Raw genomic sequence first — 16,298 nt, 5'->3', positions numbered from 1 at the left:
TGTATTTTATTCTTTATATTTTTATCTTATTCTATATGTATTCCACTTACTGTATTACGTTTTAGGAGTCAGTTAGTCGGTCTATTAGAAAGGAATTTTCTACTTTTTATTTTATTTTATTTTTTATTTTTTCCTAGGACTTATTGTGTGCTATCACCGGGTGCGTTGCATTACATTTCACTGCATATATGTATGGAAGTATGTATATGTATGTGACAAATAAAAAAATCTTGAATCTTGATCTTGAATCTTAATAACCAAAGGTTCTGAAAAGTCGTTACATCTAGCGACAAAGTTGCTTGTGTGTTTATGCAGTGTGTGTGTGTGTGTGTGTGTGTGTGTGTGTGTGTGTGTGTGTGTGTGTGTGTGTGTGTGTGTGTGTGTGTGTGTGTGTGTGTGTGTGTGTGTGTTTGTTACCTGCCATGGAGGACACATTGATTATGATCCCACCCTCCTTGCCATATTCTTTGCTCATGTGGTCCAAGCCAAGATAGGTCCCCTTAATGACTGACGTCTACAGAAACAAGAGTGGTTCATGGTCATCAAATAACCCGTCATTCTGTATTTGTGAACATACTTGCGGACATTTGTCAAAATCTTTTTCCAGTGTGCTAACTGAATAGATTGCAAGCTATGAACTAGGCCCGTAGCATGAGAGCCAGGTTTTCACTGGAGACATTTTTGCTCTACAGCACACTAGCCAAGCTTCCTGACGTGCCCTGTCTGACGGAAGACTGATGGATTGTGTTTCTTTTTTGGAGTAGGCACTTAATGAGAATGTATTTGGTGTTTTCTTATATTTTTGTGATTATCAAACACAACAGTTACAGTTGGATCTGTTATGTGGCCCTGATTTAGCAGCATTCACAAAGCTCCACACCATTATGTAACGCCAGCAGTCATATCATCCGTTTTGTGACAAATGCAGCTTCAAAGAGGCTTATACTGTAGTACGCTACAAACTTAAGGAGCATGACTGAATCAGTGTTGGGCAGTTACAGTATTAATATTACATTTCCCAGTAAAGAGTAGTGTAACAAATTACTAATACAATTTCATTATATATATAACAGTTACCAAAAAAACAATAACTTGTTAAACGTTGCTTTTGTTGATACATTTTCGTAATCGTCATGCCACCCTTTGAATCGGTGTTCGGAGAAACCTGATTTTGTAATCATTTGGTCTCATTGGGTATATCTGCTGTACGTCATGACAAATACATTGCGTGATCTGATCCCGCTCATGTGATATGACAGCTGCACATGAGTTCCCGCCCCTAAGCTATGTTGCAAAACAGCAGCAGAACTGCTTAACAACAATGTTTTAAGCCACGGTGCTCTACATTATCTGCACGTGGGAATGAGTGTAAGTGAAAACAAACATTGATGGAGGGAACGTGGCACTTCGGGAAACTAGTCATTGGATGAATCATGTATTATTACAATATTGATCTGTCTGCTACTGCACTGAGATTACATAAGGTGTTTAGGACTGAGCCGATCATGTTTTAGTACATGAAGACACAGGTACCAGCAGTAGGTGAAGCCTTAGCTGCGCTTAGCAGCATTCACACAGAGGCACACTGTGAGCAGAAAGGACACAATTACCAATTTTGTGGGGTGTAACGGAAAAGTATTATGAGTAATGTAACAAATTACTGTTAAGTAAAGTATAAGTTAAGATAAGTATGGTAATAATATTACTTTTGAAAAGAGTATTGAGTAATAAGTTACACTCTTTGAGTAACAAGCCCAACACTCATCATTAAATACCCACTTCTGAATTGACCTGAACAACACAGTTTAAGTTTGCAGCAACCTTACAAATGTTGATGACCCAAATGGTGATAGCAGGTGCAAGTGCTACAAAAACAGAACTTTGTCCCTTTGAAATAAATCTCTCAGTTTTATCCTTTTAACTTCCCCTGGTAGTATCCGCACTCTAAATAATAGATCAATTTACTTGATCCAATATTTTCAACGTGCCTATGTACGAACACCATAACTAGCTAGTTTGTAAAACCTTGCAATCTCTGATATGATTTCACTACGATTCTGAAGAACTTTAGATCACCTCTACATAATTGATTTAGGGCTGCATGAAATACATGATTGCCATGTGAATCGATTCATAATCATGAACTCTAGGAGTAAAGTCAGCTCCGCCGAATAACATTTGTGAGCCCCATGTGTTGGGGCTCAGCCCCGGATAGCAACAGTCCAATTTAACCTCTTATCCATATTAAGTCATCAGAATTTGGGAGTTCAAATAAAGACAGCATCGGAAAACATCGGAAAATCCGCAAATCAACACAAAGGTTTTTTTTAATGTGGTTTTTTTTTGTTTTTATATTACGAAAGTTTAAATGTTGAAGAACCCAATATAACAAACACCAGTTTTAGGATCACAAAATACTAGTTTGTCAGCAAGGTAAGCTTGTTTTAGTCTTGTGAGTGGTCTGAGGTGCATTGTGTGGGCGTGGTGATCGATTTGCATCTTTGGTTTCACTGGCTATTGTTCCAGAGTTTCGGGTGAAGGCCCTCCCATAAACAAACCGGCGCAGCTGGTGACATAACACAGCGTCAACAGACACATGCTTATTTTGGGAGCTATATTAACATCTATGAATGATTCAGAATGTCTCAATCCACACAGAAAGTGTCTACGAAACAAAAGTTTCACAGAACAGATATTGAGGATACCTATGTCTTGTTTATGTTGATGGACTGTGTGATCATATCTAGTTATGTGTAATTAATCCCTGAAACGAGACTCTACTTTGTATGAATAAATGTAACAGAGTCTCACTGGTTGATGAGCCGTTCTTTTTTGCGAAGCCTTACAGTTTTATGTGGTGTTGTTTGCAAACTTTTCCCCTCAATTTAAGAGAGGCAGGTGGTCCAGTGGGGGGTGGGGTTGAGTTTACCAGCTATTGTTCCCATTATCTGCCCCTGAGAAGTGTGAAAAGGTTCAGGATCTTTGAGGTGGATTTTCACTGTTTCAGGAAAAAAAAAAGAAAAATGGCCTTGCCCTACTTGTGACCCAAAACACCAGACTCTTTCACAAATGAATCTGGCAACCCCCACTTGGATTTGGAAATGGGGAATTTGAGTTTCTAAATACTGGCAAGTACTGTACCTCTATGATTCACAATGAGTAAATATACATTTAGACATGAGGTTCTGTACAACTCAGATAAAAATTTAATTTATGTCAATGAAATTTCAAGGCCAGTATTGTATTATTCTGGTGAAGATTCTCATGCATACCAGGTCTTACCAGGTTGACTTTGATGGTCTTCTCCCAGTCCTTTTCATTGTTAATCCCTGCATTGTTAATTACAATATCCAGACGTCCAAACTGGTCCACTGTTCTTTGGAAGGCTTCTGCAGTCCAGATAAGTGGGGAAGGGAGAATGGAAATGCAATATCAGATAATCTCATTGCACTAACACCAGCAGCAAAATTATGACATTCATTTGTAAATATTAATGTCATTGCCTCAAAAGTTCACTGGAAGAATCAGTCAACAAGTAAAACAATTAAATAAAATACAAGAAATAGAGATAGAAATGATCCTACAGTGTTGAGAAACACACAAAAAAAAAAAAAAAGAATAAGTGAATTATAAAATAAGAAATGATCTCTTGGAATGTCTTCATACAGAATGGAGAAAATATGCACTTCTTTTGTAGAGAAATATGCTGTTCTCTACAAAAAGTTACACTCTTTCATTGTACAGTTAAATATATTAGAATGAAGGAACTTAATCCTGCATGCTTTTGTGCTTGATATTCCACAGCCAAAGTAGTTAATTCAACATTAATGTATGTGATATATTGAATCTAATGCAGGGTTAGGGTAAGGTTAACCCTGGAGTCATTGCTGATCTTTATTTTCTGACTACATTCTTCTCCAGCAATCACAGTTGAAGAAGTGATGAAACTAAATCTAAGCAGACAAGATAAACTTCATTCTTGAGTCTAATTGAGGTATTCTAACACAGGAAAGTAAGTGCCTTGCAATAACACTGACTGAAGGTAGCCTGAGTGCTTTGTGGCTGGTGTACATTACCCAAATGTCTTTTGGGTTGTAAAATCAAGGCATTAGATGAGTACAACTCATGAAAATATATAAAAGGCAGGGCTATGTCCTTATGCAACTTTACAAACAATGTCAATATAACCATGCCCCAAACATGCAAAAGTAGAATACTTAGAAAACTGAGGTAGTAAAACTGGCATCTGTCCTCACCTGCAATGTGGCTTTCCAAGTAAGCCGCAATTATAAAACACATAAACACGCAATTACAATTACAGATACCCATTGACCTCCAGACCTCCATAGACCTCCTCCTTCTAACAAAATGTTATCAAGCATTATTATGGATGTACTGGGTATGAATACTGAGGACTTGTTGTTAGGGACTTCATACAGATACAAATATTCTCTGTTACAGTGATGGTGAGACCGCTGATTTTGAAGACCATGTTTGTTATTTGCAGTTATAGCTTCATTTGTGAAATATCTGTTGTCAGGTAACTAGAATTTATTTTAGAGGATACAGCTGTAACACCGACTCAGACTCTGTACAGAATTGAAGGTGGTTTTATGGTAGGAAACCTAGGAGGACACCACTGCAGAGAGACATAGGCACAAAGAAGCCTGGCTGAACCTTGCAAAATTACACCTGAACAAGCCAAAATCCTTCTCGGAGAATGTCCTGTGAATATTTGAGACCAATAGTTTTTGGTCTAGGTTTAAGTCTATGTTTACAGAAAACTAAAGGAAGCCTTCAAAGGCAAAAACATTGCCTCAACAGTCAAACATGGAGGATGTTTTGGGGTCACTTTGCTGCCTTTGGTACTAAGTTTCTTGAAGCTCCGAATTGCATCATGAAATCAGGAGATTACCAATGTTTTTTTGAAGTGCAATGTTAAAGGTCATGGGACTTCAAGCAGTGTATTGACCCGAAACACATTTTTAAAATGAACCGGAACAGTTCAAAACAAAACACTGGACTATTACCCTAAAAACCTCTGCAACTCAAATACTGACAATTTGCCAGGCTCTTTTTTGTGTTGTGTAGACAGAAAAACTTGCTGTCAACACTGCCACACCCCAGAACATATGAACACAAACACTCACACACACACGCACTATTTTTCTGAGCATATCAACAGCTGCTCTTAGACATCGTAAGAAGACTGGCATTCTTCAGAAGATTGCCTGCAGGCGTTCGCAAATGCCTCGTCAGACAATGAATCCTTGTGTCTTCCTCTCTCAGCCTGTCTCTCAACACCAATAGATAAACATTACCCAACACATCCGAGCAGTAAGAGAAAAAGTAGTTGTAGCAGCGTCTATCTGCATTACGAAGAATGACTGTGCTGAACAAACTGACCATACTTAGACATTATTTAAGGCCAATGACTAAATTACCAAGCCAAAGTATCACTTCTTATGTAAATAGGTGTAAGACATGTAGATAATACACTCACACACTTAGCTGCAGTTTTGAAGGTTTAGAGAAAGTAGTCACTCTTAGACTCTGATAAATGTAATGGCTCTTACATTATGACTGAGTGAAAAAATGTTAAGGCAATTAAAACAAAAATTAAAAACGGAATATTGGATAATAAAGTGAACTGTGAGCCTGTGTCTCTATTAGACACTGATGCCTCAACACAATGGATGCTCCTTTGGCTCCACTGGAAGTCATTCAGTTCAGTGGAGGAGCTTTGTGATTGTGCATCAATGTAACGCCTCCTGGTGGCCAATGCAACCGTGACGTACGGAGAGACAGAGACTTTGAGAAATTTCCAACTATGACCATGGATCGACAGAATCAAATTTTCAAAAGGAAGTGGTTGTTTGCATGAATAAACATAAGGATAAACATGTTTACAGTGCACATACTGTATGTGCTGTATTTATTGTTGTACATATATTACTTAATGTTTTTTGTGATGGTAATTTAATTAAATGTAATTGCTTTTCAAACAAAATGTCAAGGTTTTACCTTGATTTTTGCCAGTTATGATAACCAACATGACAAGACAATTGATTCTTAGCTCACATTTAAACACAATGAGAGCGATAGCAGTTGCTACTAGTGTCGTTGAAACATGGATGAGCCACACCGACGAAACCATCTCCTCCATTTTTCCCCATCTTGCTGCATAGCATGCTGTCCATCGGGGCTGATACTGCATTGAGATTTTGGATACGCAACTGTGGTGTGGGGGTGGTGTGATTTAGTGTGCCTGTATTGGGTCTAGTTAATTGGGCCCAGGACCTGGGGGGGCTGTGCACCTATTGCTCATCAGAGCAATCAATGAGCACGGGTCAAATCACCCATCCCCATACGTGCATGGGGGTGGGGGGGCGGGGCTCTTGTCATGACATCTTTCAATTTGCTCCTGGCATGTCACATCTTGCCAATGTCCATGTACTGATTTGTCCATCACATCCTTGCCTGTGTGTCGGTGTTGGGGAGCCCGGGTAAAGCCACTCGGGTAGTGTTTGGCAGGGGCACTGTCTTAGCAACATTGACAGAGAAATTGTGTAGAAATCTACAAAAAAGACAGAATACCTCTTGGTGCCTCTCTATCATTTGGTCATACTGTTTCAAAGGCCACACAACAGAACAATCACACACAAATACCTCTGAGTGTGTCCTCGTCTGTAACATCGCACTGAAAGAAGCTGCAGTTTCCCTGACCGAACTGTGCATCCAGCTGAGCCTTGCACTCGTCTCCGACTGCCTGGTTCAGGTCCAGCACAACGACCTGGAAGACAAGCCATATCAGTGGCGCTGTTGTTCAGCAGGTTTTAACTTCTTAACAAGCAAGAAACTCTCAGCACCAAGTAGTGCGAAGGCCCTTTTGTAATGCAAGGAAAGGCCCTATTGTATTGCAATCAATTATTATAATAATTATTCTGTGGCGTGGGGGTGTGGATTAAGCAGCCACGCCTGTCTTGGGTCTAGGTAATTGAGCCTGGGATCAGAGGTGCCTGTACGCCTGTTGCATGTCAGACCAATCAGCGAGCAACAGGTAAATCATCCATCCCCACACACACACACAGGAGCGCTTCTGTCATGACATTTGTCCATCTGATCCCAGCTTGTTACCTCTTGCCACTCTCTCCAATAAACTGGTGTGTTTGCAACATATCTGCCAGTGTCTCTGTGTCGAAGGACCCTGAAAACGCCACTTGGGTAGCAGGTGGCAGGCGGAACTGCCACATATTCTTTTTAGCATCCTGCATAGCATAGCATAGCAGCCTAGTCTGGTCAGATAGAGGAGGAATACGCCAAAGATGAACATCTCCCAAGTTGTTGGAGATCAACAGCTGAAATTCCTTGCATGGCAGCTGAAGTAACATCTCAGATTCCTCTGATTCTCCCGATAAACCAGGCCTTAGTGAGAGCATATGTCTGATTTAGGTCTTCGATTCAAGTTAGTAAACATGGGCATATAGGGACAGAAAGGGGAATTAATGTGAGAAATGACTATGGAGCTGGCACCTTGGGAAGGGACCTTGATGCTTTATTGTGAAGATTGTGAGTTTTCAATGAACAGTGTTCCTGTGGCAACACTGTGAATTGCGATGTTTCGACATGAAAAAAACCCACTGTTGCAACTCCACTCCACATGGTCAGATCTTTTCCATATTTCACATATTTGATAAGAGTCCCAGCCTGAACACATTTAAGGCCAATATTGAATCATAGTGCCACCTACTGGCAACAGGAAATTACAACAGATTAACCACATCCACCTCAAATTTGGTCAGAAAAGTCTTCCGACCTTGATGATACTATTTAGGGAAGATTTTGAGTTTTCATCAAACGCTGTTGCCATGATGACCCGTTATTTACAATGAAAAACTAAGCTGTTTTTCAACGGCTAGGGGTTCTTGAAAACTCACAAAACTTGGCACACGCGTCAGAAGGGGTGTATTTCGTTTTTTGATATGGGTCTTGGGCTTAGGGTGTGGCAAGGGGGCTTGATAGTGGTCATTTAAGGGATCATATTTTCACAAATTCCTGCGAGCATTTTAATCAGATCCACCTCAAACTTTAGCGTATATAAAAGACCTTAACGATAAAAAGTTGTTAAAAACTTGAGTTTTTGTCAAGTTTTTGTTGTTTGCTTTGCACATTTGTCCATTAACTTTAATTTCCTTTTGAACCAAACACCAACATCAATGTACAGTTTAGATAAAAGTGCTAGACACAAGAGGACTCTGAATTTCCTCACTTTGGCATGGCATGCCTGCACAGTGAGGGCTAAGAACATACAAATTCAATGTTTAGTGTGATGCATCAGTTATATACTTCCTTAAAGGATGTTTTCCACACATGCACTGTGTTGTCTATGGTTTGAACAGGAAACCTGTGTAGTTAAAGAGATGGATAATGCAATGAATGCTACACTCACAATCATGGCACTTCTGGCAAAATGTTATCATACAGTATTACGGATGCACCGGGTATGAATACTGAGGACTCGCTCTTAGGGTATTGCAGATGGCAAGTACCAATACAAATATAAATATTTGTTTCATGTGCTGCTTTGTATGCTCACTTTGTGAATTATCTGTTGTCAGGTGACTATAATTGACTATGTGACTATGTAACTATATAATTTATTTTATAGCAACCACTCATTTATGTGCATTTTTTATAGCTGTCCACTCTTCTCTCAGCCACTCACCTTTGGGCCTAAAATTCACATACTAATGAAAATCGCAAAATTTGAGAGAATGACTCAAAGACTGAAATGGAAGTTATGTAGTTAACAATAGGTACATTTGTTTATGCTCCATGAAATATGCTCCCATAATTCAAAAAGATATTGTGTTCAATGTGGCTCTGATTACAATTAAATTAAACACCTGAATTATCACTGGACAGAAGTTTATTTTTTCACCAGATCATTCCTTACGGTGAGTCACCTTCAGTAGCACAGCAAACAACCCTTTATATCAACATCATCACTTTTGAAATGTGACCAAAGTCCACACAGATAACACAGAGCACATTAATTACATATAGAATTCCTCCCAGTTTCTGAATTTCTGAAATAAAGTATCATATCTTATGTTGTTAAAACAACATGGCAATCAGGGTACATACAGTATATTTTATGCTTTTATCACCTATGAAGAGTGACAGGCATTTGCTCAGGCAAATGCAATTATTTTTCTTTGGCACACTATTTCCTCCTGGCACAAGTAGCATGGGTAAGCAAAGATATGGAGTTTTAAATAATGGTAGCCATGATGGGTTTATCAAGCACATTTCATGCATGAAGCTATTGTAGTTCGTCTTAGCCAGTTTGGTTGCACTGTGCCAAGAAAATAACTGCTAAGCTTAGCCATGTGCCAGGAGTTCATACTTCACTTTAAACTATACTTCTAACCAGCAGCTGTGGGTTCTCATTTTAAACCAAAACAACAATGTTTGTGTCTTGCTGGAAGGAGAAGACTGGAGCCAGTGATTGAACAACCCCTCCCCTTTTGTTAAGATAGGCAAACAATAAACTAATTTCCCTCCCCTCTTCTGTGCAAAGCCTATGAGAGTGAAAGCTATCTGCAAGCTGTTAACAGCGATTACAAAAAAAAAATGCTAGATTCTTTTTTTTTTTGTTTTCCGCTTGCAAAAGGCATACAAATGCGTACATCACATTGATTAAAACGTCTTAAGCCTGGTTTTAAAGAACTCTGTAAATAGGTCAATCTGTCCTCGTCTGGTTATAGAGGTCTTCTTTAAAGTATCGGTACTTTAACTTTAACAATCTTTCATTTTCAGAGGGGACCTCTCTTGTGGTGGGAGGTATGAAAGCTCTCGTGTACTAACCTTGGCTGCACAGCGTAGCAACGATTCTGTTACGGCTCTACCGATGCCCTGCGCGCCGCCTGTCACGAGCGCCACCTTCCCGCCCAGAGACATCCTAGATTCTGCAAAGCAGCCACGCAGCCAGGGTTAGGGGTTTCTTCTCCTTCGTTTCTTTAATCCTCTTTGAGTGTTTCAAACAAGCACAATCTTCAAAAAAAACTCCTCACCAAAACCCCCTTTTTTTTTTTCTACACCTATCTTGTCTCAATCAATGTTTCTCGTTCAATGTCGACTCCTACGCTTGAGGTGGGGTTTTATTTTCTGTATAATAGAGTGTGTGTGTGTGTGTGTGTGTGTGTGTGTGTGTGTGTGTGTGTGTGTGTGTGTGTGTGTGTGTGTGTGTGTGTGTGTGTGTGTGTTCGCGTCTCTGCGACGCTCCGATGTGTCTGAGCCAAAGTAAGACCTTGTTTCGCTATGTCGGTCAGCTGGGCTGTGCTCTTCCTCCCTCTCTCTCTCTCCCTCTCCCTCTATCTCTCGCTCTCTCTCTCTCTCTCTCTCTCACACACACAAATACACACACACACACACACACACAACCTCTCTGCTCACATATTTCCTTGTTTCATATCACACATCGGATCTCACCCCTATTTTCCTATGCTCTCTGTCTTATCAGTCACAAACTGTGCATGTGTGTGTGTGTGTGTGTGTGGGGGGGGGGGGTTGAGTGTGTGTGAGAGAGAGAGAGAAAGAGACAGCGTCCAGCAGGTCCTACCTGATTCTACCCCTCCTCCACCACGTAGTCTTTTCTTCTATCCCCATCCCCCACCACACTGAATTTTCTCTTCTCCCCTTTGTTTCCTTTTCTCCCTGCCTTCACGCAAATAAAAAACACTGCCCAGATGTTTTTAAGCCAGGGGTCCAAGTTCAAGAGGACGCTCGCAAAACATACAAATATTATAATCCGGTTTTGACGGATTAAAAGGTATTGTGGTTGAATGACATCTTCCTGTCTTCATGACTGCACTTTCGCTACAACTCCATTTCAACCAGGAGACACTAAATTGAGGAATAAGAGACATTATTTGATATTCATTTCACGTTTTGTTTTGGTGTTCGGACTCACTGAAATGGTAATAGATAAATTGATATATATGTATATGTAACCGGAAGGTTAAGTCAACTGCAGTGAGTTCCCACCTGTCATGCCCACGTCAGTCAGCTGCAGTGAGTTTAATCATTAGTCCCCAGGAAATAAATACCTGTAGTAGCTTGCTTTGTCCGCTGCTCTATGGTGTTTCTGCTTTCCCTGGTCAAGACCAACGGCCCCTGTGCTGTTCCCATGTGTCTGGTAGAAAGGGCTCGCTGAAAAAGTGTGTGTCCGCTTGGTCCCGAACATTAACCCATAAACACTCGGTGTGAGTATCAAGAGTGTTGCGTACAGCCAAGGTACCTTTCTGTGTAAATACTGGTTCATTTAATACCTGCATAACTGTGACCAACATTAATGCATGTCTCGGTCTCCCTGCAGAGCAGAGACTGCAACTGCTGCTTTGCCTAGTGTGATATTACGCCACGCAAATTTTATTTTTGTGGTTTTATGAGACTTTTGCCTGCCTTTATCTAATGACCTTTTGATAGCTTTATTGGCATTTAATTTAAACAGTGTTTTTGGCAGTACTGAGTTGTATTATTTCAGAGGGATATTTACTGGAGAATGCTTTTTAAAATACCCTCCTAGAGGTGGTTACAGCTTTTTTACTTTAGTGGATACAGCATAGCAAGTGGCTCTTACATGTTTATATCTGCATGCCGTGTGCATTATCTAATTATTTTTATTTTGCAGTGTGTGAACTATGCCATGTAGCAAAGCTGTCTGTTTCGCAGTTGGCGAGAGCTCCACCATTTGTTTTTATATATCTTTAGTCCCACAACAGGGAAATTTGCAATTTCTCTGCATTTACACATCCTAGTAACTAACGTATCTAGGAGCAGTTCTAGATACTAGATAGATACAATTCTAGATAGCAGCCTAGTTCCTCTATTTTAAAGGTTGTGTGGTACTTGGTGTGCATTGTGTTTTAGCTATTTATGGTGGTTTAATACTCTGGCCATTGTGTTTTAAACCAATTGTATTTGGATCTTGTTTTTATTATCCACTGTTTTACTGTTAAAATAAATTATCCTTTTTATGAAGAAACCACACCTGATTTGAATTGTGGACTATTCTGTGTGGGTGGAAATCGCATAGTATTTTATTTTTAATGTAAACAACTGACTTTTAACATAACCAATTTAGGCTACTCTTTGGGTGGAAGTCCCAAGGTGGCGTAGTTTACCTTTTACCTGTAACCAAAATTAGCAAAAGCCTCACATGGCCTGGTTAAATCTATAAGTAGAGGTTGGATATAAAAATGGATGGATCTTGGCAAGACACTTGCACTGGCAAAATAGGACCAGTAAAATGCGCTGCTGAATCACTGGCGACATGGAGCCAGTAAAAAGCATTGATGAAATTTCTGGTGGCATGGGATCAGAAACATGCACTGCCGAACGCTCTGTCAACATGGGGCCAAGGACAATGCATAAATGTGATCTAAACCTGGGACCTGAGTCTTGAAAATGAGGACAATATATTTGAGGAATACAATATAGGGTAGGATAACAATTTTGCTATAGAATATCAGCATGAGCTTCAGTGTCTATGCATGACAATGCAAAAAATCTCTACTACCCTGACTTTAAAGGTAAGTATGCCATCCCAGTATGGTTGGACAGAAGAGGAATACACCAAGAGGAATACACCAAGAATGACAATCTCCCAAGCTGTTGGAAGTCAACAGATAAAATTCCCTACATGGCAGCGGAAGTAGTGGCTCCAGATGAAACAGGACTGTGTGATTTTATTACCTTGGATTATGGAGCACATATGGCAGTTTCTCCTACCATGCGCCACCCAAGTGCCATTTCAGTGACCTCCGGCGCAGAGACACAGGTGGGGTTGTAGACCCCAGTTTATTGTAGAGAGTGGGCCTGCTGGAATTGGCCCAGGAGTGTGAGTGTGTGGTTTTACCTGCTGCTCATTAGACAAACCGACAAGCAACAGGTATGCAGCCAGTTTGATCCCAATCACCTAGGTCCAGGTCAGGTGTGGCTGCTTAAACCCGCCCATCTCCACACCAGTCTGATTTAGGTCTGAGAGACAAGGAGGTAAACATGGGCATATAGTGACAGAAGGGGGAATTGATGCAAGCAATGATGATGGACCTGGGATGTTTGAATGTTCAAAAAAGTTGGCTGAAGTGGTAAATTCTAAAATCCGCAAACAATTCCAAAAAACATCTACATAGGGTAAAAACATACCACAACGAATGCATTTTAGCATTTGAAGAACAGGCAGGGTCATTTGGTGCCTCCGATCAGGAGGCCTCGCTCCTTTGAGCCGAATTCTTCTTTGTGGCTCAGGAGGACAAGACTCTGCACCACTGCATCGACTTCCAGGGATTGAATCTTCAGGGGGCCTCCATCTTCACCAAGCTCGACCTCGGTAACGCCGATCATCTGGTCCGAATTCGTAAGAGGATGAGTAGAAGACCTTGGCCACTACAAGTATCTTGTGATGCCCTTCAGCCTACCAACGCTCCGGCTGTTTTCCAGGCCCTTCTTAATAATGTCCTGTGGGACATTCTGAATCGGTTTGTCTTCGTCTACCATGACAACATCCTGATTTTCCCCAGGTCCCAGTCTGATCATTTCCGGTAAGTTCTCCAATGCCTCCAGGGAAAAACTGTCTCTCTGTCAAGGCTGAAAAAGTGAGTTCCATGCAATTCCTGGGTTATGTCATCGCCAAGGGCCAGGTAAAGATGGACCCAGCTATGGTGAGAGCTGAATTGGAGTGGCTGCGTCCTGACAGTCACAAGCAGCTACAAAGGTTCCTGCGGTGTGCAAATTTCTGTGAGATTTATCTGCAATTACAGCCGTGTTGTGGACCCTGTAACTGGTTTGACTTCCACCTCCAGACAGTTTCAGTGGACCCCAGAGGCTGAAGCTGCTTTCTTTGACCTCAAGAACCGCTTCACCTCAGCCGGACCTGATAAAGCAGTTGTTGGTGGAGGTGGACACCTGTTTCTCATCATCTGCCTCCCCAGAAACAAACTACGATGTGGCAGTCCTGAGCTTCCGGCTGTTAAGCTGGTCCGGGGAGAATGGACTCTGGCTGGAGGGGTCCAAACAACCATTTCTGGTCTGGACCGATCACAAGAACCTGGCGTACACCCAAACAAGAACTCCTGGAAACCCAGGTGGGCACTTTTCTTGGGTCTTTTCAAGTTCTCTCTGACCTACAGACCTGACCTGCTGTCCCACCTGCACGGCAAAGAGGAGGCTAGTGCCAGCCCTGAGTCCATCCTGCTTGCATCGTTGCAGCTGTCACCTGGGCAATTGAGGTGTTGTCCTCTCAAAGTCCCAACCGGACCAGAGTACTGTTACCCCTGGCTGCTGGTTTGACCCCGACTCTGTAGAGGCTGAGGTGTTGCAATGGGCACATCCCTCCAGACTTACCTGTCACCCTGACATTTCCGGCACATTGGTATTTCTGCGTAGACTGTTCTGGTGGCAGTCTATGGAGGAGGACATAAAGTCATTTGTTTGTCTGTGCCCAGAACAAGGCTTCCAGCAGACCCAGGTCAGGCCTCTGTTGTGGTTAATTACTAACACCCACACAACAAGAAACTGATTACATGTTGTACTAAACTGCAAATGTGTGACCCATTGCAGCAAAAGCCGCCGTCTCGCACAATTCTGAAATAGCAAGGAGCAGCCAAATAAGTTGGAAAAACCTTTCTTGAAGGAAAGTGAGATCCTTCCAGATTCGTGTTCCTTTGTGGTTTGTTTTTTATTTTTATTTTTTTTATCAATGTATTTTTTAAAACCGATTTTGATTTATAAATAGTAGAAAAATGCTAAACCATGGAGTTAAATATTCCTGTTAGATTACATGGGGAACACATTTCACTTACTGAGATGCTGAGTAACGCCGATTAATCATTTCCAGTCCAGTCCAGTCCAGGTGAAGATCATTCATCCATGTGATGTGAAGTCACAATGTAAAACCGTTTTGATAGAATTTAACCTTTAAATCTTACGTGTTTTATACACATGGAGACAAAGTTGCGGAGGGGGCATGTCACTGACGTCACCGTTGCTTCCGTAAATAAGATGAAGATCCAGTTTCACTTGTTTGAACTTTCGTTTCCCTGCCTTATTGATAACTAGAAGCGGGTAAGGAGGTCCGAAATAACTTTGTCAGTCAGTTTTCTGGAGCCACTCCCTGTTTATTGCTGTTCTTGACTCTCAGATACACAAACTTCAGACTACATCAACATCAGACTCTGCTCGGTTTCTTTTTTTTTCCAAGTTTTTGAGGCCAGAACAGATAGAAACGTCATCCAGAGATCCAGATTTCTTACTGGCCCAGGTCTGGACCTTCTTGGTCACACCTCCCTCCTCTGCCAGTCCCTCTGTGTCCCTGGTCACACCTGGGACTGGACTTCGTCACTGGTCAGCCACCTTCCAATGGGAACACTGTCATCCTTAACATCATAGAGGGGTTCAGTAAATTTTCAAATTTTCTATCATTGGCCAAATTACCCACTGCCATGGAGACAGCTGACTTCTTAATGACGGTCTTCTGAATCCATGACGTCCCCTGTGACCTGGTTTCAGACCGGGGTCTTCAGTTCCCCTAAGCAATTTCGAGGGCCTTATGTTCTGGGGTCCTGTTCCTTTATTTCAGTTTTGGTGTGAACGTGAGTGTTTGTTTGTTTTTAATTTTTTGTCTGTCCCTCTCAGGTCCTGGTCGACAAGCTGATCATCAGTAATCAGGCTCACTCCACTCTGAGAACAGCAGCTGCCAGCAATTAGAGACCTGCATATAATCTCTGCTGTTCCCTTCCTCTGCTGCCAGATTGTCTTTGATTACTGACCATGCTTCTAACAAAAGCACTATTTTGTCTTCTGGTGACTTATTTCCTCCACTCATATTGGCTGCTCCAGGCAAAACACTTGGAAGCCGTTTATCTCAATGAGTAACAGAGCATAAAGCAAACAGACCATGGATAAATGGTGGGCATTACAGCTTTTTACGATTGCTTACACACTAAAATTAAAATAACACACAGTTAGTGAAACCTGACACTCAAGGAGCCTACCCTCAGACACTTTTTGCATAACACTACAGTCAGGGGAGGATTCACAAAAGGATTGTGCAGCTTTTGCAGCCACTAAACCTGCACAAATAAGATAAAGCCCGTCATTCTCAAAGCACCTGCAATGGGTGAACTGCACCCCTTACTGTGCTGTCAGAATGATGGGCTGCCGCCACCACCCTGGCCCACCATACACCTGATGGTCCCCACGCGATATGTGCCAGCTTAGAGTACAATAAACAA

At 41.5% G+C, this 16,298-nt stretch overlaps 1 protein-coding gene across 2 annotated transcripts in view; it reads right to left on the bottom strand.

Annotated features, from left to right (window-relative positions):
- The window catches only part of hpgd (15-hydroxyprostaglandin dehydrogenase), a 41,554-nt gene extending 31,347 nt beyond the window's left edge, over window positions 1-10,207 (bottom strand). Inside the window, exons 1-5 of one of the 2 annotated variants that reach the window (XM_079999919.1) lie at window positions 10,077-10,207; window positions 9,871-9,971; window positions 6,670-6,793; window positions 3,283-3,389; window positions 418-514 (exon numbers count right to left, since the gene is read on the bottom strand). In XM_079999919.1, coding sequence (XP_079856045.1) covers window positions 418-514; window positions 3,283-3,389; window positions 6,670-6,793; window positions 9,871-9,963 — 421 coding nt within the window. In that variant the 5' untranslated portion in view covers window positions 9,964-9,971; window positions 10,077-10,207. Of the gene's footprint in view, window positions 1-417; window positions 515-3,282; window positions 3,390-6,669; window positions 6,794-9,870 lie in introns of both variants that reach the window. The other variant, XM_079999920.1, reaches the window with a different exon arrangement.
- Window positions 10,208-16,298: the final 6,091 nt, after the last annotated feature.

Source organism: Zeus faber, assembly GCF_960531495.2.
Source record: "Zeus faber genome assembly, chromosome: 4".
Taxonomy (NCBI): Eukaryota; Metazoa; Chordata; class Actinopteri; order Zeiformes; family Zeidae; genus Zeus; species Zeus faber.
The sequence above is the reverse complement of the archived record's forward strand: the minus strand, read 5'-3'. Positions and strand labels throughout refer to the sequence as shown.